The sequence below is a fragment of the Alosa pseudoharengus genome, unplaced genomic scaffold (assembly GCF_046254945.1).
Source record: "Alosa pseudoharengus isolate Yale_2024_CS ecotype anadromous, Long Island Sound unplaced genomic scaffold, YU_APseudo_1.1 YU_APseudo_1.1_scf_12, whole genome shotgun sequence".
Lineage (NCBI taxonomy): Eukaryota > Metazoa > Chordata > Actinopteri > Clupeiformes > Clupeidae > Alosa > Alosa pseudoharengus.
In genome coordinates, this window is record NW_027468587.1 from 9,431,231 (window position 1) to 9,457,400 (window position 26,170).

General features: G+C 43.7%; 2 protein-coding genes across 2 annotated transcripts in view; both read right to left on the reverse strand.

Annotated features, from left to right (window-relative positions):
• The window catches only part of LOC143118896 (eukaryotic translation initiation factor 3 subunit H), a 35,715-nt gene extending 18,647 nt beyond the window's left edge, over positions 1-17,068 (reverse strand). The window contains exons 1-2 of the mRNA XM_076280032.1: positions 16,939-17,068; positions 10,593-10,749 (exon numbers count right to left, since the gene is read on the reverse strand). Of these exons, the coding sequence (XP_076136147.1) occupies positions 10,593-10,749; positions 16,939-17,031 (250 nt within the window). The 5' untranslated portion in view covers positions 17,032-17,068. The remainder of the gene's footprint in view (positions 1-10,592; positions 10,750-16,938) is intronic.
• A 226-nt stretch (positions 17,069-17,294) lies between these two features.
• Positions 17,295-26,170, reverse strand: LOC143118897 (double-strand-break repair protein rad21 homolog A-like). Its single transcript, XM_076280033.1, has 14 exons — positions 26,079-26,170; positions 24,622-24,814; positions 24,231-24,360; positions 23,947-24,046; positions 23,587-23,693; positions 23,254-23,442; positions 22,523-22,645; positions 22,035-22,166; positions 21,420-21,643; positions 20,331-20,487; positions 19,783-19,928; positions 19,087-19,257; positions 18,702-18,785; positions 17,295-18,328 (listed from the first exon to the last, which is right to left on the reverse strand). Exons 2-14 carry the CDS (start codon positions 24,763-24,765, stop codon positions 18,137-18,139), a joined length of 1,899 nt encoding a protein of 632 aa, XP_076136148.1. The 5' UTR covers positions 24,766-24,814; positions 26,079-26,170; the 3' UTR covers positions 17,295-18,136.

A 26,170-nucleotide genomic window follows, 5' to 3' on the forward strand; every position in this document is an offset into this window, starting at 1 on the left:
CAGGCTGCTTCGCCTCTATGCGTAGCAAAACTACAATGAGACTGGGAGATGCAAGAGAGAAACAGTCACCACTTGATCTGTCACCACGGAAGGAAAGTTAGTTAACTTTTTAAACTCTGTCAACTTAATCCGGAACTGACCCCAACAAACCCCCATCGTGGTGGAACAAAATGAAACCTGATTGAATCAACCTTGTACTCACGTCTGCAAGCCCATGGGGTACACACACCACAGGCAGGTCAAGGCTAGGGCTGCACGATCTGGGGAAAATATCTAATTGCGATTTTTCTGACAGCGATTGCGATATGATTTTTTGAATGTCAATGAATTGAACACCTGGTGCACAAGAAGCACAGCACCCCCGAACGACTGTGAAGCTCACCATCAGAATGTCTGTGCCCCTCACGCACTACAAACATCCACCAACCAGAAGTGACATAGTCAATGAGGATGAAAATAATTTTAAGCAAAAGTAAACGTGCACGATTATTTGTAGATTTTGTGATTCATATTGGTTCATATTGTGTTAATGATTGTGATAATTGAGCAGCTGTAGTCAAGGCACAGCTCACAAACACTAGATAACACTAGACCAGATATAAGAATTTTGACACTGCAATTAAAGGAACAAATAAAAATAAATTATTAAAAGGGAAGATTATAGGGAAGAATATATACACAGGCTACAACATAAAAAATAAGTCGATTCTGTGACTTGCTGGAAGGCATTGTGAGGACTAGGAAGGACATTTGAAAAGACAATTGCCGGAGTCAGTCCTGCTGCAAATAAAGGCATGAATTAGTTTTTTTCTAAAAATGTTTTGACATAGGCCTTCAAATTTGACTATTCTAGATTGTACATGGCTGATTTCATTTCATTGCTTTCCATTGTGGTTAAAACAGTCATCTTTATGCTGAAGCTGTAGCAGTGACATTAACATCCTTTGTGCCACGCTCAACACGAATCCCACGTCTCTCCTCATTTCTCCTCAAATAAGACTTCAGTTTTGTCCTTACTCTACAGAGGGGAATTTTGAAACATCATTGTCTATGCATGGCCAAAGATACTCTAGGGAATCAAAGACATTAGGTGAGAGGGCTAGGTAATTGTGGGAGTCATAATCATTTGGGGGAGCACAATCATTTATCAGAGTGAAGCATCTGCTTAAAACAAAAAAAATGACATACAGTCTAGACAGTTTTGCTTCTTTGGAGTCAGCTGTGACACAGCACACTTAATAAATAAAAAGGGTTATTTCAGGGCCTGCCCATTGATTGTTTGTATTGCTTCACTTAAAAGCAAGCCCATGGACAATTGCACTTATGAAAGGCAAGCATGGTTTTTCAAAAGTATGCTACAGAAAGGCACCATGTGCATCTTTCTGGCTTACATCCAAATTAAGATTAGAGATCTTCTGAAACGGGCCTACTCAAAATGTGGCATACAGGACTCGTGTAGGAGGCTCAACTGACACAGAATTCAACTGCCTAAAATCACTACCACCCATTGCTGCAAAACAATTACCACAGTGGCTATATTTGGGCCAAAATCAAACACCCCTCTAATATAGGCAACTAACATCTACAAAAGCGATCTTCGCATCCCACAGTTTGCATGAATAGGACCATCTAAACCAGGGGTCTCAAACACCCGGCCCGCGGGCCAAATCCGGCCCGCGTCCGGCCCAATTCCGGCCCGCGACGTATGTCAAAATAATAATGTAATCCGGCCCTTGATACTTTTTAATTGCGACAAACAACGATACTGATTAAAATAGACGATAGTTCCAAGTAGGGTGACAAATCTCATTTGTACTCTGCTCCACTATGTGCTAGACATCCAGAGCTTCATTCAAACCCAAAATCGCTGCGCAAAGTTTTCAGGAAATACTTGTAATACACGCGAGAAACACAAAGACGTGCATTTGTAATGACGCGGAAGCGATGCAGGCCATAGTGTTGCACAAATCAAAGCAGAAATTAAGCCGAAATAGGTCTACACCAAATGTTGAAAAACATTTACGTGTGATGAAGTCTTAGGTAGAATATGTTATTCACCTATTCTAAATCTGAAGGAGAATATCCTTTTGGAGATTATGATCGATTGTCTATTGAATGGAGGTGCGTCTGCGTGTAGCCTATACGACGGTGTCCACTAAGCATACCGTGCTTATTTCGACCCTCTGCTCAACATAGATTGGAGGTTGCAGTGGTAATCGTAACGATAGTGTCCGTAATGGACGTGGTACAGACAGCAGGGCTAGTAGAAATAGGGCTCTAAACTACAAAGTCACCCGCAATATGATGCGAACTTCTGGGTACTCAGATTACCCGCGATAGGAACTGATTTGACCAGAATACTTTATTGTAGGACTTGTGGTTTAGAAACCATATACATCTTAGGTGTTGGTATACATCTTAGGTGTTTTCCTGTTAATTTGTTATGTGGGTAATATGAAAAAAGGAAAGTAAACCTGCTCAAATATGTTCATCCAGTATTTACTGAAAGGTGCATAATTTGAGGTGCTTGCCATCCAGTGGCAAATTAGATGGGTAAATTTACCCCCTTCATAAACTTTTGTTTTACTCAAAGATTGTTACATTTACAGTAGGACTTTATCTTTGACCACTTTCAAGCCATGGCCTTTTGACATTTTGATATAAAAATCCAATGGTGTTGCTTTCTTAACCCTGACGCCTATAGTTTGCCAGGTTTAAAAAAGTTATGAGAGGAAATATTTTTATTTGGTGTGAAACACACACATACCTGTTTTTATGCTTTTCATTTGTTTTAGAATTTGTATTAATATTTATTTTATCATTATTTTATTTATAAGCTAAGGTTCCTAGCACAGGTGTCTAAAACTAGATAAAAACACTTTCACTTTCTGTTTGCAGTTTTGTGTGGTATTTGAAAAAAAGAACATTGCATTTTCAGAAATAGCCGGCCCTCCAATCAGATGACGTTGGCAGAATTGGCCCCCAGCTCATTTGAGTTTGAGACCCCTGATCTAAACGGTGCTATCCCTCTCAATGGCTTGACTGGGTCGGATCGAAGCAGCCTTTGACGTGGTAGCTCATACTGTGGGCTCGTGTTGGCAAACACCGCTGCTCACAGGCTCCAACTCGAGGCATTTGCCAGTGGCTGAGGCCTCCCATGTCTTCCTGTGCAGCAGCTGCTGCTGCTGCCGCCACCAGTGTGTGCGCGAGACCCGCTGCACACCACCTACGCAGTGTCAATACAAAGGAATGACTAGGCGCAGTGACTCAACTGCTTCAGAGATGATAGTGTTATTACTGCATCACATATGAAGACGCACACCCCCTTTTCTCCAGACATAAATGGAGACATGCAAAATAAACCTGTGCTCATAAATCCAGCTATTGCTTCCGTGAATGGCTGGAATTCAGGCAAACGTTAGTAGAGGGTGCCATGTTATAGCGCAGACGTGCCACCTGTGGTGTTACAGGATACATGATTGAAATAGCGGTGTTGTGGTAGCCGCTGAAAAAAATGGCACGGTGTGGCTGACGATCTAAAAGGGTGCGGGTGTACAGAAAGGTGTATGTGTATATATGGGTGCCATTAGCCACTGAGCTGAAACAAATGCTAAGCTTGGAAGGGCTCGAAAACCCTTGAGGAACCCGAATTGCCCGAATTGCCAATGCCAGGATTACTGTGTGACGAAAGGAAATGGTTTGCCCCTTTCCATTATCATTGAGTACATGCCCCCCTGATTTATAAAGCCTTCTCTAGCTTCGATTATCAACATTTTCCACCTCTGTAATCTGCCAAGAATTCTCCACTATGGCAGTGAAGCACCAAATCCTCAATTTCATTTTATGTGGCCTATTCTTCTTAATGTGAATCACAGCCAGGGTAAAAAGAATAAGAGGCAGCATTCAATCGCAAGAACTGACATTTGGCAAAATGATTTTTTTGCACTTCCGAAGTGACATTCCTCCAGAGACACAAGACTGCATTTCACCTCATGAAAGCCCATGTCTATTCAGCCATAGCATGATCACTGCGCCTGCACATCTCAGACCGGGCATAAATTAAAGCTCATTGTACATTCAGCAGTCTAGACATCAATGGAAACGAATCAAGCACACTCCCTTGCGGACCTCCATTTCATCTTGGGGGATATCTCGATTTCATTCACCCTGCGGAGTGGTGATGGGGATGGAGTTTTCCCAGGATAGCCAGCTGAAAAAAATGTTGAAGACAATGCGGTGATGGGCGTAGAAAAATAGAGGTAGAGGAAAGGGGGGTGGGGGGTGGCACAGAAGGTGATGAAATGGAAGACTGATGCACCATGTCTCCCAAGCACACAGGGCAGCATGCATCTATTCGCTCTTCTCCAGCGCTCCAGGCCCTGCCTCCCTACGCTAGTCCCATTAGTGCACAGGCTGTTCAGAGGCCACAGAGAGTGGCTTTCCCTCTCCCTCTGCCTAAGCGGCGGCTGGTACACAAGCATTCCCCTGGCCGACTGTGTTGTCAGACGAATGCGGCGCTCTCTTAACTAAGATTAATTGCAGCTAATCCGCCGTGCCCGGTGGAACTCTGAAACAAGCTGGCCTGCCGATCCCATTATGCAGCTAGTGAGGGTGGGGGAAGAAATTAGCCATTGCCTCTCGAAAACAGCCAAAGCAGACCGGCAAGGCATGGAGTGCCATTTATTTCTGGGTGGCACATACATCTGTCCAATGGGGATGCGACAGGAAATGTGTGCAAGGCATATGTTGCCATGGCAGTCCGTTCTGCCCACTTTTCCCTCTTTCGCTGACATTTCTCTCCTTTTTTTCTTTTACCCTGGAAGAATTGCGAAACTGAGCACAGCATCAGCAAACACGTGGCTAATCACACGTCAAACTCATCTCCCATTGGCATCCCCAGTGGACCAGCAGGCTCTCCAGAGGAGAACCAAGAGATTTCCGCTGAATAAGAATGGGGCACACACTGTCGCATCACAGCGTCACTCAATATCTGTTTATGTTCCATTATCCCCAGCGATTCCCCCTCTCCGAAAGTTGCAAAAACAGGCTCCTAGGTGGACAGCAAAGCTCTGCTGCCCACACGAGCCGTTATCAATTTGAGAATGAACAATTGTGCAGCCTAGTCCCTCCCTCACACCTGTATTACTGGCACAAGGCGGTAATGCATTCTGCCCCTCGTCTCGGGGAAGGGCAAGACTGCAAATGAGGTCCAGGAATGAATAAAACAATGGCACGGCTGTACACTGCAGAATCTGAGCAGGAGCAGCTCAATACTAATAAAAACGGGAGGGATGGGATGGGAGGTTGCATTACATAAACCAGGGGAAATAGTCTGGTGGTATCTCAGGGGAACAGTCTCACAGTGTTGGCAGAAGTAATTGTGTACGCCTGCTTCAAACAGGCAGCACATTCATGTAAAATTGACTGTTAGACCAACGTATATAATGCAGAATTGTCCTAGTTCCATCAGTCTACAGTAAAACCGCTTACTCATGGTAAATTCCAATATTTTGTACATAAACTGTCCAAGATATCTATTTTGTATCTATTGTTTGATGGTGGCAAATTGTACAAACAATGACAAAAGTAAATGCCAAGTTAACTGGACACAGACCTTAAAAATCAGCAAAGAAAACTAAACTGTATAACCCTGTTTTCATTACCATACAGTTCCTAATAACTTTATATTTGAAAATGAACTTGGCTGAATACTAGTGCATGCAAATCTTCACCATTTGAATTGGGTGCATCAGCACCCAACCCTACCCGTCCCATCCTGATTAAATCAGAATTAGAGCGCCATCATATTTGTCTATGCAGTGACTGTACAGAAGGTCGCTTCAAGTCACCTCCATTGTGATTTAATGAGACACCATTCCGGCAGTCCAACATCCTGTCTCTTACTGATGGATAAAGCACATTTGCAGACTCCATCTGAAAACAGGGAATGTGCAATTCCCGTAAGAAGCCCCTCCTGTGACTGAAACCCGGCGCTTTTGTCTGATCTTTCTGAATCCAGATTAATTATGCCTTTAGCGGCGCGGAGAGAGGGCGCAAGGCAATCCACTAAAATCTTGGACAGGGCGTATTCAGTGGAGGCATCATGGAGCATTAATAAATCAAGCCGTTTAAGTAAAAGATGGGAGCGTAGCCAGAGCCACAGCGCCAGACAATCTCCCATGAGCCTTTGGGGGTAAATGGATAGTGAATCTCATCTGATTAACTGATCCTTGAAAGACACACACACACACACGTGTGAGAATACTTTTTTGTCTTTATGACAAACTGATGTAACAAACGCTGAGGTACTACCCCAAAAGATGACCCAAATTGCTTCAGCCTTACTGTTGCAGTCCCACTTTCCTAAACATTCTTTAAAAAAAAAAAAAAAAAACTTGCCATAAATCCTCTGCTCAAGCCTTGATTCTCTCAAGTCAACAAGATGGAGGAGGCTGGTTCTTGCCAGCCATACATTTTAATAACCCCCATAAAGGGGTGTTAGAAATCGAAAGCATATGCCCGATTCACTGCCGAAGTAGGCTGCGGTGCAGATAAGCTTATCGGGGAAACACATTGTGGCCTAATCTTTAAGCACTGCACTCGGGTTGGCAGCTGCCGTGGCAGCAGGGGCCTGCTGAATCGATGACGGGGAACTCACCTGAGGGTTTCAAATTCCCTGCACCTGTGACAGGCGGAGGGGCCTGCAGTCTAGCATCTCGCTGAGCACTGCTTAACCATGTCCACTCCATTTAGGAGGCAATCTAACTCACAGAAGGCTCCAGGCTTGTCCTCATTCTCAACAGGGCACATCCCTGCCATCACTGTGTGCTGACCCTTGCTCAGCAAATCACTCGGTCCTACACATCACTCAACCTCTGTAAATCTTGACGTGAGTGTCCCTATACTGTCCAATTCTGACTGGACCTCCATGTTAGTGACTAAACTGCCCTGGCTGGCAAACTAGGGCTGCAACTTGTGAAACGCTTCACGCTTCAATTCAATATTCCAATTTTCGCTTTAAGTTGGCTGATGTGATCGGTGAGCATGCCCATTGAATGAGGAAAAACGGCACTCCTGTGAGGTAAGCTTCACTGTCCGTCACACAAGGAGGATGACGCATATCATAGATGTTACAAGATTAACTATCGGGACAGAGTTGCAAGCTGCATGATTCACTGGAACCTTTGCGAATAGCTAACTGCATTATTTCAAATTGTGATTTAAATTAATTGTGCTAAAAAGCGCAATTGCAAACCATTTAAACATAAGCATGCTGGTCATTAATATCAAAAGCAATAACCTCCTCTCTTCCTTGTTAATGTGAACCATGTTGAGTACAAAACAACCCATAACACTCACCTCTTGATCAGAGTAAGAGCACAAGCTACCTCATCCCATCAAGACATGAAGCACATTAGAAATGCAGGATGGGCATGCCATTTCTGCACCAGTTGAGCTTAATTTTCTCCCATCTCTAACCGAGCAGGAACTTGCGAATTGCAAGGATACTGCCATTTGAAAAGAAAGGGGGGGAAAGAGAGAGAGAGAAAAACGAGCTAAAGCAGATAACATAGAGGCAGTCAAAGCTGAAAGTGAGGAGAAGTAAACATGGCATAGAGAGGAAGGGGGGGGGGGGCATCTAACAAGCCTCGGCTCAAAAGCGATATACATTAACAAACAGACAGGCCCTGCAAGGTCTTGGGTCAAACCATGGGTCAACCAGTTGCTGTAATGCCTGGCTTTTTTTCCTGCCCTGTCCAACATAGCCTCTTCATTCTCCACTGGAGGGCAAGTGTCAGGCTGTGTTCTTTTCTCTTCAATCAGTCGACTAAAGGCAAGGCAGCCGTGGCTATCAATTCTTGATCATACAAAGATGTGCACAAGGATAATGCATGGCTGAACTAGCCAGCATCCTTTCAAGCATGTCATCAGCTTGCACTTTAGCTTCCTTTCTTTCTTTCTTTCTTTCTTTTTTTTTTTTTTTTTAAAGGTTTGCTGCTCATTAGCGAAAGTCCAGAGTCGCCCGGCTCTGGACTGTCGATCAGCTGAGCACTAACAAGCTGCCTCTAACAACAAGCTTGGCTCTCGCTGAAGGGAAGCCAGGGTCTGGGGACTGACCTCTCTGGCACGTGGCTGACAGAAGACCACAAGCAAGGCCCAGAGGACTGACCGACCGACCGACCGAACGCCCCCACCACACCAAGCCGCCCACACCTATCGGATGAGCTCCTGCCAGTCTTTCCATTATGGAGGGAATGTGGTCTTTGGCGTCACGGCCATTTTGAGAAATAAGCCATTTGGCATTACCACACATGTCCGAGGAGAGGAGATGGCCGATTGAAAATCACAACTGAAAACAGGCTAATATGTAAATATTTATTTGGGCATTTGCATCTCACCCTTCGAAGCGATGGCTGACGCATCGGACTAAATTGCTCCATTTTTGCTTCTTTTGTGTGAGTGTGTGTGTGTGTGTTTCTGTCTGTCTGTCTCTGCGTGTGTCTATTTGTGTGTGTGTCTGTGAATGTCCCTGTGTGAGTATCCCTGTGTGGGAAAGTGTCTTGTGTTTGTGATTATTTCATAGCTTTTTCCTTTTTTCTGATGTTTGCTTTGAATATGAAAACGGGCGGCCCTGATCACTTTGAGGGGAGCGGAGGATGACAGAGCACATGATTGCTTGGTTTCACTGAATGTAATGAGGGAGTAATATCACATCACAACTTCCCTGATTGTGCACCCAAATGTTGTTCAAATCCTGATTGATTTTCAATATTAGAATTCAAATGTGATCATAATCATATAAAAATGCATATTTATAAACTTGTGGTTTTGACTGTTAGGTAAGATTCTTGCAACTATGCATTATCAAAACTGGAGCTACAGGTTGTCCTTCAAAATAAAGGTCTTCACCTTTCACATGACACTGACATGTGATTGCAAACCAATTTGCCCAAGATATGGAGACACCTGGATAGACACCTGTTGTGTCATCGCAAATTAATCACATAGGGGAAAAAAAAGATCTTCACAAAATAGTATTGTTTAATTTTGTGTTGTTTATAACGTATGGCCTCCTTACACTAAACAACTTTGACAAGATTTGTGAAAGATTCTCTTAAGATTGTAGTCTTTAAACTAATGCCCCCCCCCCCCATTCAAACTTTACTCAAAAGACTACAATCTTTCAAGAATCTTTCCCAAATCTTGTCAAAGTTGTTTGGTGTAAGGAGGCCATTAGACAGATTGATTTGCTTTGTTTAAATTCAGGTCATGTGAGGTATATTTCATAAGGTAAAGAGGTCAACTGTACACAGAACCCCATGGGCTTTGAAGATTTAGATAGCAGCGACGGAAGGAAACCAAAATGTAACATCTGAAAGAACCTTGACTGTTCATTGTTCTGTCACAGGCAGTGACCAAACAGAAAAATGATATTTGAGACAAAGATTGTCAGCGGGCTCGGTCCTAAAAAGTCTTAATATTAACTGTTGCTTTAGTTGGGTGTTCTTTGGAGTCAAAGTGCCGAGCCACTCCTTAAAAGTAGAGTCAGCAATCGTACACAATTTCAGGCCCATACATTTTTTGTCACATTCAGCAATCATCTCCTCCTGACCCACTAGCAGCCCATTACGGGAGTACACTGTAAAAAAAAACCAATGTCTGTAGGCAGCCCAGGCTCCAAAAACTGGAAACAAACAAAGCAGGGGCAGCCTGCCCTCCCAAACAAAAACGAAACCTCTCTGGGAATACTGCAGGGAGAGGTGAGCCATCTCTCTGGTGTGTTTTGTTTGGCCTTCTCTTCAGGGCATGAAAAATGTGACCTTGTGCTGTCCTATTGATTCATTGATTGATTGACTGCAAACACGCTGATATGCTGTGCTTTGTGGAGCCATATGAAATCGTGTGTTTATTAGGATAACAAGATGTCCATACCACTATGAGCTTTTTTCAGATACAGCAAAAAAGGAGACATGAAAGGAAAGGAATGAAATGTCTGAATGACCACTGAATGAAAATGTTTCGTACCTGAATTTCCCGTTTATACATTGGCTTTGTAAAATTTCTTCAGCTATGAGGTCACTACACGGTGGCAGGCTACATATGGGAATGCATTTATTTTCTTCATTCTTCCTTGAAATTAATACACGATCTGATTCTGACTCATTGGGCCATTCGTCACTGCGGTTAGTACACAAGTACGGGCAATGCACTTTTTTTTTATTATTATTATTTGCATAAAACACTGATCTGCAGCTTATGATGTATGACGAATACACAGGAGATTACTGTACAGTATAAATACCATGCATCTCTAAATGAAATCATTTTTAGATGCATTTTTTTTTCCTTTTGAGCTGTATGCCCTAATTAATACCGTGAGTTGTATGCAGGTATCTAAATCAAAACTGAAACATTCTTGAAATATTTTAGCTTATATATAATGAGTGTAGAATATATTACATTTTCTAAACTTTCATGAATGACTAAGGAAAAAAAAAAATTGAACTTTTTCACAACATCCTAGTTATTTTGAGATGCACCTCTACATGGTTTGTTTCTGTGTGTGAATAGCGTTGCAAATGGACTCGTACCTTCGTCGAAGTCGGCGTCGTCCTCAGTGTGCTGTGGGAAAGGGAAGCAGTTGGTGATCTCCAGCCGGTCCTCCACCACCAGGCCCAGGAGCACGCCCTGGACCACCTCGCTGCCCTGGCCCTCCTCCTGGTAGTGCTTTATGATCTTCATCACCACCTGCCCAGCAGAGGCACACACAGCACAGCACACAGGGGTTGAAATAACGGACAGGGGTGATCACGGACGCACACGGTGACAAGAGAGGCAGTGGCAATGCAGACAGACCACAACAACATGGCGAAATGTATTCAGGTGGAGGCTTCAAACAAGGCAATCGCCGCCCCTCCGTCCTCTGCGCTGTTTCCTTTAATCTCTGTCATCTTGTGGATTTCAAATTGTGCAGAAAATGAAAACTAAAACACTAAACCGTCGACCTAAAAAGAACACAGACAGAGAGGAGAGTGAAAATGAGGATGAGAGAACCGACAAGTACCAACCATCCATACGAATTTGCACAAAGTTTTTTTTCTTCTTCACTTAAGTAGAAAGAGGAGGGTCAGTTATATCCTTCAAAATGACACCCAAGACTAAAATTGCCAGAGTACCATGGCAACCCACTCACACTTGCGCGGCTCTGTAGCGATTAGGCCGGGGTAGGTCGGTGGTTTCTACGCCCCAGGGTTAATGGAGGCAAAATGATCCTTAAGTGCCTCATTATGCTTCCTGACAACAGGAGAGGCCTCAGAAAAAGGATTTGGATGCCGCTTTAAAAAACAGCCTACTGCCCCTGCGAAACCCTGCTCCTCGTAGGAACGAGCCCTCTCTCGGAGCCTCGCTCGACTCCTACAAACAACCCCCCCACCACCACCACCACCATTATACAATTTGGAATGTGCACAATCTGGCACCGATGTGTGTCAAAGCAAAACTGTGGCTGCAAGTTCACAGTCCATTTTTTGAACCCATGTTAATAGTGATCAGTGTGCGGTGACTTTGATCTTTCACTTTTGGATACTACTGTGGATGCACTTAAGTCACAGCGCACCTCTACATGTGTGCACACACACACGCAGAGAAAAGCTTATTCACAGATGTCCCAAACCCGTTACGAATGAAGATGCAGGATTCAAAGAAAAGAGCGCCTAGAAGATAAGGCTTAAAAAGGCACACACGAAAACAATGAGGAGAGGAGTATACATCACGGCGATAACAGCTACACCACGCCACCGAAGGAAACGAGCGCCTTCCGCAACGGGGCAGATTCTGACAGGGGGCCACTTGTAAGCTCAGCCTAAGGCTGTCAGGCAGCGTAATAAGTACGCAGCATCGCCTGTGATTACTCGGGGTGGTTTAGTGTGTGTGGGAACTAATGTATAATGGATGTCCTGTGTAGTTTTTTTCCAGGAATACTGACCCAAGAAGGAGACTGGCCCTGCAGCATTAAGAACGGTCCAAAGCCGCCACACATCAAACCACTGATAACCACAGGGGCGTTGGCAAAAGGTCACGAAAGAAGTCAAGATCACAAAATCTGAGGTGCTCATTCTTTCATAACAGGCACAGCCGTATGAGTGAGTGGTGTGGAAACGAAAGTGCGAATCACAACTGGCAGAAGGTCTTTCTGTAATGCTGCTCTGCTTTAAAAATGGACCGCATCACAAGGACAGGTCAAGAATACTGAGCACAACAGCCTATGGATGAAAGGTGCTCGTCAAAGGCTGTTCTATTTCCTTTAAGGTTCTCTCGCTCACCGTCTCTCTCTCTCTCTCTCTCCCCCCCTCTCTCGCTCTCTTTCTCCATGTCAGTGAGCATCAGGGTGCAGGTGGAGAGGGAGAAAGGGCGGGAAAGAAGCTTCACGGTAAGAGAAGAGACCCTACTTCTGTCGATGCAGAAGTTCCACTGCAAATCTTTCATCTGGAGGACAAGGTTCTGCACCGCAGGGAGCTTTTCAAAGGCCCTGGTGCCTTCAATCATTCACTATGCATGCTCTGCACCTGCTTCCTCTCTTAAAATATCAAAGAGGAAAATGGCTGGCATGGCCGAAGCAAGGACAACTCTCCCTTATTCAAGATCAGCTGGGCACAACAAAGTAAAATAAGGCTCAAGCTAGCGCTTCCTCTGAGTACACTGAAAACAATGGGGTGTTGTGTTAGTGACTTAGGGATCGGGGTGTTGTGTCAGTGACTTAGGGATCGGGGTGTAATTGTAGTGGAGGTGAGAGACTGGAAACCAATTTCCGAATCTAAAGGGTTAAAACAAGTGATTTGTGATTTGTTGCATTGGAGTACGTGTGTGTTTGGTGGTGGTGGTGTTGGGGGGGTTATGATCTGCTTGGCTATAATGAAAACATTGTGTTAAACAAGCCATTAGCAGCCACGTCAGACTACCTAACCCTGTCCAACACCGGTCTTGGCTTTGTCCTCTAAAGACACACAGCTAGTCCAATTTTACCCTTTTCTGAGCACCACACACACACAACGCAACACGCTGGCTGGATTTACATTCGCTTCTTATTACAGTTACAGAAGAGGCTGAATGAGCCACTATCTATTTTCTCGATTTGGCTTCAGAGTTCCATGTGCTAATGCATGTCAAGTACCACATGTTGCATTTGATAATTGAACTCTTTTAAACTCTTTTAGTATTCTTTTTTGTTTAAAGGACACACACATCCACTCTAACTCACTCAGCATCATCTTTGGACCCTGCCAGAAACAAGAGGACAGATGAAGACCATAGTGAGAAGGATCAGCTGACCCCCAACTCCCTCATTTGGACATCATATCACGGCACAACAACTACAAACTCTGTTGGCCTGTGGGTCAGTGGCATAGGTCAGTGGATATATGAGGACAGACAGAGAACTGTGTTAACTAGTCATATGTCCTGCTGCCATTCTAGAATCTTTTAACCCCTAAAGGTGTGGGTTTTTCAACATTCTAACATAAGATTCCGTTCCGCAACAATTGACCTGTCGCTAAGCGCCACCCTTAGAACGCTGATGAGCCAATGACAGACCAGCCTCAACGGGACTCGGACATCAGCTCGGACAACTCCATAGGAAACAACAGGGAGGAGGCATAAAATGACAAATTAATGGTTATTTATGGAGTTTATTAACTCAAAAAACCCCGACGGATAACCATGGTCAAACGTTTTGCATGGGGGACGTGTAATACTGATAGCCGGTACCCCGAGAGGCTAGAAAACGGGGTATATTTTCATCAACAGTAGCCTACAGGACGTCTCTCGCGTTTGAAACAGCTCGACGTAATGTAGGCTACTAAGCCAACAACGTGGGCACAGGTTCCCTGTTAAATCCCAAGATGAAAATGCTCATTAACCAATTACTATATTCTTACTACATCAAATATTAACGTAACCTAACATATCTTAGTATCAATCTTCCACTAGCTAGCTAGCTAGCTAGCATTAACGTCAGTGGTTTTTGCACGGCTACTCGCCACAACGGCTTGTCACCTTGTATGTATTCTAAAGTTTTGAATACACCCCTCCATAGCATAATTAAGTTCCTTTTGATAGCTTCTGGAGGAAAGTAAATCCTTTATCGACCAAAATGTCCTCAAAGCCTGCTTTCATATACTGTCAGCTGCCATTGTCCACAATGTATTTCTAATCAAGTCTGGTTTGTTAGTCCGAGTTCTCACACTGTAACAATGGGGGGCGGGGCTTAGCGACAGGTCAATTGAGGTTTCTAAAATTCTATGTTGATATTCTTTAGAACATTCATTTTCCAACATTCCCTTCACACCGGTGTGACGGTACACCTTCAATACTAGTCTTTGTTCTCCAGCCCGTTAGCTGAGAGGTAGATTGGAGTTCTTTCTATGCACAGCTTCTGCCCTCTCTTCTCGACCTCTCCCACTGTGGTCAAACCTTGCCTTTCAACAGGGTTCTCTCCATAGAGTTCCGCGTGCCGAGCTTCCAATCAGACGTATTTATGGCTTCAGAGAATTTTCATAACTCCTTCATTTTTGCAAACTGCCAGTGCATTTTACATTGTGTGTGAACTGTGTTTGCAAGGCATCTTTAAAGCTCCTCTCGACATCGGACTGACGCAATGCTCAAGCAATATCTTCCAATAAAGACAGGTGAATTATTTACAATGAGGTTTCCTCTGGGAACTTCAATTGCTGGCAGCTCAAAATGAATAGACATCTTCATATAAGCATACAAATAGCTTAGCTATTTCAACTTCTTTAGCAGAAATAACTCAAGAATTTAATCTGCAGCAGCAATACAGCTTTCTACCATACGCCTTCCCAACAAAGACCTCTCTTGTGGAAGAAATTCATTAGATGCCAGACAATAAATGTAGACGTTTGGTTTTGTTGCTAAATAAACTTTGAATGGCAAAAAGGAGTTGACTGTTTAAGCCTAATGTTTGAGCATGGATGGTAAACACGCATTTCATTTGTTCAAACGGCTGTTATGGTTATTGATGGATTTTGGAGGGTTCCTGTCTGGAACAACACTGCCCTCTTGTGGCGACAGGAACAAGTGCACAACCTAAAACAAAGTTAGAGTTGTCATTTTTAACATCATTAACAGAAATACACAGATAACTTATCGTGAACTGTTTCTCTTTAACTACAAAGTACCACTTTTTGGAGATTTTAAGAGGTAAAAATGTACACTACTGGTCAAAGGTTTTTAAACACTTACTCTTTTCTAACTATTTTTACATTGGAGAACACTGAAAACTCAAAACACTAAAATAACATGTTGGGTTATTTAACAAAAAATGTGTACACAAAGTTAATTGTTTTATTTTTTGGCTCTTCAAAGCAGCCAACTTTTGCTGTAATGACAGCATTTCACACTCTTGGGATTCGCTCAATCACCTGAAGTTAGACACTGAGCAAGTTTTTCCAACAATTCTGAAGGTGTTCCCATACATTGGCTGCAGAACTGTTGAAAAACCATTCCCAGTGTCTAACTTAAAACAGTTGAGAGAACGCCAAGAGTGTGAAATGCTGTCATCATAACAAAAGTTGGCTGCTTTGAAGAGCGTACTTTTTTGTTGGTTACATTACCCCACCTCTGCTAATTCATAGTTTTTATTGAATAATGAATTTGTTCTACAATGTAACAAACATGGACAGATTCGTATTAGGAGTTTCTGGGTCCCTGAAAAAGGGCCTCCCAGCCCGCCCCATTCTGCAGAATTTTTTTTTAAATAAATGACTTCTTAAATGATGGCTTCTGAAAAGTTTTGAGGCAAGAATTGGACAAATTGAGAGTTACAAAAATGACATAACCATCAACGGATTCGAAGCATCTTGCTGTGAAAAAAGATGCCAACTATGAAGCATGATTATCACACATAGTGTAACCTGTGTTATTTGACCGAGGGGCCCCATTCAGCTATCAGGGGTGAACATCATAACCTATGGTATATGATTGAGGGGCCCTATTAAGACATAACATAACCCAAGTTATTTCACTAAGGGGACCCATTCTTGGGCTTCAGTCTTGGCCCCTTACCCTGTGCCCGATAGGCCCGTTCAGTTATCCACCCCTGGTAACGGACAATAGTCAAAAACGAAAGAGCCATAAAGAAGTAGGCGTTTCAAAACTTTTCATCGGTAATGTATTACATTAAAAATATATTTTTTTAGAGACCAGACCAACTGCTGTCTTCACATATGGAGAAACTGAAATAATATATTTCTGTTTTTCATAGCGCTTCCTTGTAGTGTGCATTCAGATACTCCATTTCTGAGGTCAAACTGCCCCATCTAGATGATGAATCAAGGAAATCGTCTAAGATCATATGTCCAGCAACTGACATCAACTCCTTGTCAAATCGCCAATGCCTATACAGGTAATTAAACTGTATTACACAATTTGCTCGACAGAAAAAAAAAGACTATGAGTCTGTAACAGGCAGCCTCACAAGCTACTCGTGGTGATGGGCTGACCATTACATATTTTACATCTGTGTGAACACAGGACAAGGCTCAGAACATTAGCCATCAGTATGCTTGTAGCCAGATGTAGGCTAACGTTATCGCCGCACAATCCCCGGTCATTGACTGCACCAATGTTACTAGTATTATCGATGCTGACAAAATAAGCGGTTGAGTGTGAACACATTTGCCAAACACCTAACGGAAAACTGCCAAGACCTAAACAACAACAAAAACGGGAGCAATGCTAACTCACCAACCTAGTGTTCCTGGGGGCATGCTTCAATTATGCCCGTTTTCCCTAGACACTCAATTCTAGCATGGCTTGCTAGCAAGCTAAAGAGCATCAGCACGCCACCAGTGTGTGTAACACATCAATGGCCCGCCTTTGTTCTCGGGATACACACAAAGTATGAAATATAAGTTTACTTACAAGTCCCTCAATTTGGATCGTCTTCACCGGTGAGTCCAGTGTATTGGACGATAACACCGCAGCTGCGGTCGTCGATTCTTTGCGTGCGGCCATTCTTACACGAGAGAGGGGGAGGAAACGGAGTCGGGAGAGGTTCCTGTATTTAGGTCCGTCAGCCTACTGGTTCCGGGTAGAAAAAAATACGCGGCTGCCGGCTGTTCTTACCATAGACATATAATATACTATGTATAGTCTATGTACTATGTATATTATGTCTATGGTTCTTACTATGGTTCAGAGGCTACAAAAAAGTCTGAAGAACATTGGGGTGTGTGCACAGCTTTCATTTGACTAAACTTTTAAAAAAGGCCAAAAAGTTACATTTAAACTACGTTTTATTGTGAAAGACTACAAACAACAAGTTCAGCCATTTTTTACAAATATTCATCGAGAAAATAAACTTCTCTCATAAAATAATTTTAGCATTCATGAAAGAAGACTTATGAAATAATACAAAGATCTGTGTTTTAACAGTAGGTTTCCAAACGTTATAAACTAGGACAAAACTTTTGAAAACAAAATGGGCAGACAGTAAAAAAGTAACAAATGTCAGATCTGGCAATCCACATCCCAACAGACAAGTGAATCTCGCCAAATTGAATCCAGTATCCTCTTCCAATGTAGCAAGGCGAAATCAGTCAACATTTAAGAATCTTGAGCTTTGCAGTAGTCAGAAAATTTTTGTCTTGGGTACAAACTCTTAAAACTATTTTATTGGACTCCATGACATTTTTTGCTGTACATTTAATGACAAAACAGGAAATGGTCCTAGTGCTTAGAGATTTAAGAGGAGGAACAACATAACACCCCAGCCCATCCCACCCCACCCCTCCAACAAAGATAAAAAAAAGTAAACTTTAGCATGGTTGACTATGGTAAGTAACTGAACCAACTTTAACTGGTTAGCAAATGAATTAGAAAACACTATCGTCTAGTCCCAGTGGTAGACAGGTTTGGACCACAGTAGCCTGATTTCAAACATGCATTGTTGCCGTCACACACTTGCTCCTGGCTTTACAATAAAAACAACGGCATGATGATGATCTTTTGAAGGTAAAAACATCCCAAAACCCCAACCCCCACCCCCATCCACACATGAGCATAATAACAATAATATACGTAAAAAAAAAAAAAAAAAGTTTTAAAAAAAAGAATCTGTCTATACAATATGGAATCTGGCCCCAGGCGTGGCGATGATGTCGCTGTATGGCTCGGCCTGAGTCAGATCCACAGCCTGCTGCTTCTTCAGCACAAGGAAACTGTAGAACTTGGCGGCAGCCTGCTTCTTGTTGTTGTTCTTGCACAGGTCCAGGAGACTGATGGAGGTCTGTCCAGTCTTGGCTACGACCCTCTGAAGACGCAACAAGAATGCAGGTTTTATCTTTTAGTCATATCAAAAGTACCAATTTCTCTCAAAAAGGACTTGCATACATTATATATGTTCAGTTTCTGCTCATTTCATAAAGCAGACTCTGAATATTATACCTACAAATCCACAATTGCCATTTTAGGCACGCAAACTTTTACTGAGGCAATACCAAACAGAAGAAATTTATTTTGAATCAGACACCATGCAAAAAATTGATAGGTAGACATCTGTATGTGGCATGTTATCAGAGGGTCATAGGTGGGAGGGGGGGGGGGGGAGATGGGGTGTCCCAGGAGTAGGTCAGAGTGCTGGTGACCCAAACTCAGTGCCACCCAACCCAGCTCAAGCGTCTCACCTGCAGACCATGCAACATCTGCTGGGTCCTCTTGTTCCAGCGTCTCTCCTCCTGATCCTGGTCTCCGCTCTGGATTTCTTCCTCCTGTTGCACGCAAAGGAGAGTAAAAAAAACAAAAAAAAAAGTGAGCCCATGTGGTGGAGTCAAGAGTCTCTAAGTAAGTATTTAAATATGCATTTATCCCAATCCGTGTTAGGAAAGAGTCAGGCACTGTCTACCATAGCATAGCATTAAAATCAATACAACGCAGCTTTGGCCGGAAACAGAAAAATGGATTTCTGAATACTGAAGTGTCATGGTGAAGCCTATGTTCGGCTCAGGAATAAGGTGGACACACTGGGGAACAGCCTCTTTGTGAGGTTTCCTAACGGTGGCCTGGCCTCACCTCCTCCTCCTCGCTGTCGTCCTTCCTCTCCTTGTTCTTCTCCTCCTCCATGTTGAGCTCGCGCACCAGCATGCTCTCCGCTGTCTGCTCCAGCGGCAGGGACACCTGGGGCAGGTCGGTCTGGCTCACCGACAGCACCGACTGGTCTGGGGGCAGGTCCACAGGGCCCATCTGCAGAGAGAGAAAAACAACCGCAAGGAGGGACTTGAGAAACGCTGCAGGGATTGGACGGAAGCACGAATGCAGGCTATTTTTTTATTTTTTATTTATTTTAAAGTATATTTTTTGGGCTTTTTATGCCTTTAATCAGATAGGATAGTTGAGATTGACAGGAAGTGAGGGAGAGAGAGTCGGGGTGGGATCCGGAAAGGACCACCGGGCGGGAATCGAACCCGGGTCGCCGGCGTACGGTGCAGGTGCCCCAGCCAATTGCGCCACTGCTGGGGCCGAATGCAGGCTATTTGAATGACCTGGGAGTGTGTGCAATCTACTTAAGTCTCATTTAAGCTCATTGCTAAATACTGATATGGACGGAGCCTGTCTGTGCTCTGTATTTTCGTCTGTATTTTGCTCATTTTCTGTAAGCCTATGGATACCAACAAAGGGAGCATAAATCAGGCTTTAGCCAAAGGACCACTAAATGACTCAAAATAAACAAGCAACATAAAACTGCGCTGGCATGCACTGCGGACTCACGGGCAGGGACGTCTCCAGGTCATTTGACTTGCGCTTAAGACCGCGCTGCCGGGAGGGTGGGGGCATGAGGGTCTCGTCCAGGGTGGTCCTGCTGCCCTCGATGGAGGAGGTCTGCAGCATACTGGGCTCCTCCATGATGGTCTGGTCTGGAGGGGGAAGAGAGAGGAAATCAGAAAAAACATAACGGTGGCGGCTTCTGATAAACAAGGGTCATGTCTTGCTACTACCATTACAAATGTGCTACTGCTGGACAAGAGGATTCAGGGCAACTGCAGTATCTCTGCTACAACTGGGGTTTTGAAGTGTCCTTTGTTGTGTTTGCTACAACTGGGGTTTTGAAGTATCCTTTGTTGTGTTTGCACATGTAATCACAATGTCCCGATTTCGAAACCTGGGACATCATATTCCATATATGATCAAAACTGGGACTCGGACATCTCATAAATGGAATACTGGTGTACAAGTAAGCACAATCAGTATTTACCACGGACAAGCCTCATCATGAACATCACTTCACGTGGATCTGAACTGTATGGCAGGGAGCTCACCGATGACGGTGCCAGTGTGGGACATGAGGTCATCTACGCGGGGCACCTCTGGGTTCTCCAGCTCCTTGAGGAACTCGTCCAGGTTGTCGGCCTCGCCACCCTTCCTCCTCTTCCTTAGCTCATCCGGCACCAGCGGAGTCAGGCAGCGCGTGAACATCTGCCGAAAATCACAACAGTGTCAGCGCTCAGGGGATTTAATTCAAACGCTGATAAACACATCCTCAAAACTGTTAGTTAGTAGATAAATCCTGTGTTGGATCATCAGATACTTTTCCAGCTCTGCTTATTTCACACTTACAGCAACAAGAAAACAAGCAAAAAAAAAAAAAAAAAAACCAGGATGCAGGGCTTAAAGGAATGAAAATGTCTGTTATCAGACATTGAGGACATCATATATACTGTAGTCTCATTGCCTATTTCCAAATCTTAAACATACTGGCTCACGCCTGAACTCAGGCACAGTGCCTGAACACGTTAAGCCCTGAGGATGTCATCTGACATACAAAACCACCAGTTTCCCATACATGGATTACACCTAGTCTTGGACTAAAAGCTATGGATATACATTTTTCTAGTCGAGGTCTTAGAGAGAGAGCTAGCTAGCTAGCTCACTACTCCTCCCGTGCAATTGAAACTCTCCTGAACGCGCATCTCATCGTTTATTGGTTGGAAAACTTTGAGTGGTTGGCAACACTTGTTGTTAGCAATTGTTTTTGTGTGCAGATCTCAGCGCCTAGGGCTGCCTACAGACACGTTTTTTTTGACGGCCTGATTATGGGGCGGGCAGCTAGCGGATCGTTAGGAAAGATTAGATGAATGTGATCATTTATGTTTGGGCCTTTTTTAGGCCTGCAATCGCAGATACAACCTTTAATTTATCAAAATTTTGGGTAGCAGCTATTCCAAACTACATCGAGTCCACGCACTCCACACCAACTGCCTGCGGAGCCTGTCTGTGCTCTGTATTTTCGTCTGTATTTTGCTCATTTTCTGTAAGCCTATGGATACCAACAAAGGCAGCATAAATCAGGCTTTAGCCAAAGGACCACTGCCTGCATGCCTCCACCCACCCATTCCATGCTTCCTCACCTTGAGCAGCTTGCCGTTCCAGAGGGGCTGGGCGGGGAGGGAGAAGAGCTTCTCCACTCCTCCAGTCTCCTTCCACATCATCAGCTTTTTGGTGGGGGGCGCCAAGTCCAGCGTGGTGACTATGTCGGAGTAGTCGCTCAGCTGGGCGCGGATGGTCTTGCTGTCCAGCTCTTTCAGGCTGTCTACGATCAGCTTCCTCTTCCTCTTGGCCTTGGTCTCCTTGACTGTTGATCCACAACAATAATAAAAAAAAATATCTTGTTAGTACACAGTGATTTGAGTCGGAGCACAAGTGTTCATTAATGCTGCACACCCTGGAGTAGCTCAGCATCAATCATTAAAGCAAAGCAATGACGACACAATGAACATCAAAAAGCCTGTTGATGGTGATGCAGTCTCTCTAAATAAAGATGCTTATTTGGTTATACACGTCCACCAAGACTTCTAGCATCTCCAATGCAAATTTAGTGATCATTTAGCACCTTTATTTTTTTGGTCTTAAATAAATCATATTTTATGATAAAAATCACATAAATTTTGTTTCACAACTTAAACTTTGTTGTTGTGTCCCTTTTCATGTTGGGGTGTGGAACGAGAAGCACTCCAACGTCTCACCAGTGATGTCGATGGGCTCCAGAGCGAAGGCCTCCTCCTCGTTGTGGACCAGAGTGGTCTGCTCTGTGTGGTCAGCCATGGTGGGCAAGGGCTCTGCTGGCCCAGAGTCTGGGCTGTCGGGACCGCCAGCGGCTGCACAAAAAACAATCAGCATACGTAAGGAACACCGCTAGACAAACACATGGGACAAGTGTTTAGGCTTCTGTCTGTACATTTTCACATGCCCTACAGAAGCGTCATGACAAGGTGAGAAAAATCATTAATGCAATAGCCAAGATATATGGTTCCAAGAGAGCCATTAGATACTATCAATAGCAACGCTAACACTATTTGTGATGGCAGACTGCAGTATACATCATTATAAAAAATATGAATTATTGTGACCTAGCAAAATATGACAGCATGGTGAAGGATCATTAACGTTGCCTAACTGAAAAGAATGAGAGGATGAACTATGAGGGCATCAAAAATGAACTGGGGAAACTTACGGGAGAAGTTGTCAAAGTCATCCTCATCATCTGCAGGACCCTGAGGCAATGGAACCGGATCTGTGACCGTGGGTGGCTCATCAAAAATACCTCCACCATCCTCATTACTGAGAAGCTTATCCACTGGGGGGGGTGTAATAACATTGTGATTAGTCATTGAAGTATGATACTAAAATGTGTCTCGGAATAAGACACAGGCCTTTCACTAACAAACTACTACAGCCGTACAACCAACAGGTCCATCAACAACGTAGTGTTTAAAACAGAAAGATTTCTCCATCAATTATATCATCAGCAGGACTGCAAAATTATCGCAATCGCAATTTAAACCAATGCAGTTAACTATATAGCAATGGCTACAATTAATTGTGCACTGTTAATCTTATCACAGTTATGATTTTGATATTCAGGTCTTCCTCCCTGTGTGACAGACAGTGAAGCTCCCCAATCAGGAGTGCTGTGCTTCTCATGCACTAGGCATGCTCACTAGTCAACGTGAAAAATCATATAACAATCGCAATGACTGTCCAACTCTCCGTTGATCTGTGCTTGCCAATTTGGGTGATGTGACCAAAACTTTTTGTAGACACAGATGGCGTCAAGAACGTGGTTAATGCCAAACATCATTCTGCTCTACACAGAAGAAAACACCAAATAGACTAATAATACATTCCAGTGTATTTCATCCAGCACCATCACTGTACAGGAACAAAAAGTAAATCTCTACGTACTTAAGATTCCTCCATCACTGTTGTCCAAGTTGTTGTCCCCAAAGTCATCATAGTCAAGCTGAGACTTCTCAGGCAGGTTGGTTGTCCCAGGCTCAGACTCCAGGAGCAGGTTTGAGTTGGCGGCGGTGATATCCACCTCAAACGCACTCTCCTCGCGCATCATCTCCCGATCATCCATTCCAAAGTCACCTGATGTACAACAGAGGCAGGCCACACTAATTCAGTCAAATATTCAACGAACGTAGTGGACATCCGTAAAACAACACTTACAATTGCATAGTGCTTTATCTAGGCACCCAAAAGAGCACAGCACAGTATTGTGGGCAACTTTACCAAAGTCGTTCTCCTGCAGCAGTGTGATGTTGCCCACTTCCTCTCTCATGGTGATCTCCTCTACGCGACTCTGGTTGAGAGTGAACTGCTGAGCTACATCAATGTCACTGTGGAGAAGATCCATAGCAGCAGAAAGAGAATTAGCAACGGCACACACACAAATTCACAGCATTAACGAAAAATACACATTTTATTGGGCTGTGTACACATTATTAACACATTCAAGGCAGATTTTGAAAAAGGCCACACATAAAAACACACAGCAGGCCAGATGTATAAATCACCCAAACAGACACCATACCCTACTTGTATGGCTTGTACCGTCTGCTAATGGCAGTAAATCAAAGACTAACTACTCACTCCAGATCAGGCAGTGGCTGATCAAAATCATGGAACTCTTCGGGCAGGGTGATGGCATTGTAAGCAGCCTCCCTGTTGTCCTCGGGAAGATCCACCACACCTAAGTGACAAACAAAACAAAATATTAGGTTACGCATCAAGTTAACTAAGAGACATCAAAAGAAAATAAGACACAGGGGCCATAAGACCAGTATTTTTTTTATGTTAATGGAAGGTTCCATCACTTCCCCAAAATCCACTTCTGAATGCCTACTTCCTGCTACTTTCATCGGGTGGTACTGTACCTGGGCGAAAGGCCATCTTGATCTTGATGAAAGCTTCATTACAATCAGCCAGGAGATATTTGGCTTTCCTGTGGTAGATCCTGACCACACCCAGCAGCAAGTGACCTGAGGTACGCAGAGCCATCTTCACCTAAACCAGCAGAGCAGTGGAATAGAAGCAGAGGGACAGGGGATGTGACCACATGATGGGGATGGAAGACGACAAAAAAATGGGCAAATATGATAGTGGACAGACCTTGAAGGACTAACTTCTCAGTCAAGAAAATAAACCACAAAGTACCAATGCAGACCCAAAGTTTGTGGATGCTGTAAGGCCACAGTCATCTAAATACAGGAAAACAAAACAGCCACAATATGGAAAGAACCAAACAAGACAGAGGCTCAGGTTTACCTTCGGCGAGATGATGCTCTCCACACTACTCTCCAGGTTACACTCAAAGACGTGGGCTTTGGTCAGCTTCTTGTCCCAGTGAGCCGCCAGCCAAATTTTGGCTAGCGGCCCACGTTTACTGAGGACAAAGTGGGCGTAAAACATTGCCCCCGGTGGTTTTTACAGCGGCAGGATTGACTTCGCCAACGGGGGGCTGGAATGAATGACAATCTGATTACAATTCAAATAATAACCAAGGTTAGATTACATCATGTCCTAGTACTCGAAACCAAGCACAAGATCCCAGGTGCAGGTTCAAAACGTGCTCCAACCTGGCCGTTACTGGACAGCTGGACAAAAATATGGGGGGCATGACAAATCACGCAGGGCACGCAGTAGCTTCACTTCAGATCGACTAATCAGATTTCATGGTTCTGACTGAAAGCACTTGATGAAGCGAACAACCTTATGATGGGAATCCTATGAATGTAATACACACATGCATATAACCAAACTAAAGGCAATTCCATCTCCTAATAATGTCGCCATGAATCGAATTGACGGCTAACGTTAATATTAGCTTGCTAGCTTGCTTACAGTGCTTTCCTTGCCCATTTGAAAACGTTATACTGGCCTAGTCCTGCCTTTACATATCATTGACACGAAACAATTTTTTATTCAATGCATTCAATACAGATTACCTCCCATTCTTGATCACAATCCTTGGAACATTTACTGGATTGATAGCTAACGTTAGCTAAAGCTAACTAACGTTACCTCCAACCCATTTCTATGATCCAACGTAAAGTTGAAGGCTTGCGTCTCTGCTAACGTTCAGTCGTTAGCTTCCTGGCTAACTACGACGTCGCTAACTAGCATTGTAAGGCTAACTTTAGAACTTACGTTAATCATATGTCCTGGAGTTCGGATACAGGTTGTGTTCAACACGCTTTAGTTGTTAATTCAATGCTTGGGTAGGAAATATCACATGCACCTAAAAAAATCGAGCACTCCATTATGCAAAAAAGCGCGCAACAGGTCTGTTGGCCTGTATCTTAGCTTATTAGCAAGCTAACACTACTGTCGAGAGATTCCCGGCACACTGGCAAGCTAGCACAAAGCACAGGAACTATTTTCTGGAAATATGTTTAGATTGGTGTATCCCTACATCGCAGAGTCATATTTGTTTTAACATCTAGACTAATAATACCTTGATCCACTGCGTAATTTACACCGCAAACTCGTGACTACGGAAGCCGATTCTTTGGCTAGTTATAGTTAGCCACATGACGCGCTATCGACGCTTGCGAGAACGAACATTAGCTAGCAGCTAGCTGCTTTTACATCTGTCCGGTTCGCTAACCATGTTGCATAGCTATAGAAAACATTTTTAACGCAGATCACCTGAAACTGACCTCAGCAACATCAATTCTTAATATCAGAATGTTTTGTTGTCATTTTAACTATATTGCACTCACCAATTTCACCCTTTTTCTCGAAAACTGAAGTCACTTGTATTTTCCCTCCACTGGCTTATTCATTACAACAAGCAAGATGGCGCCAGCTTTCG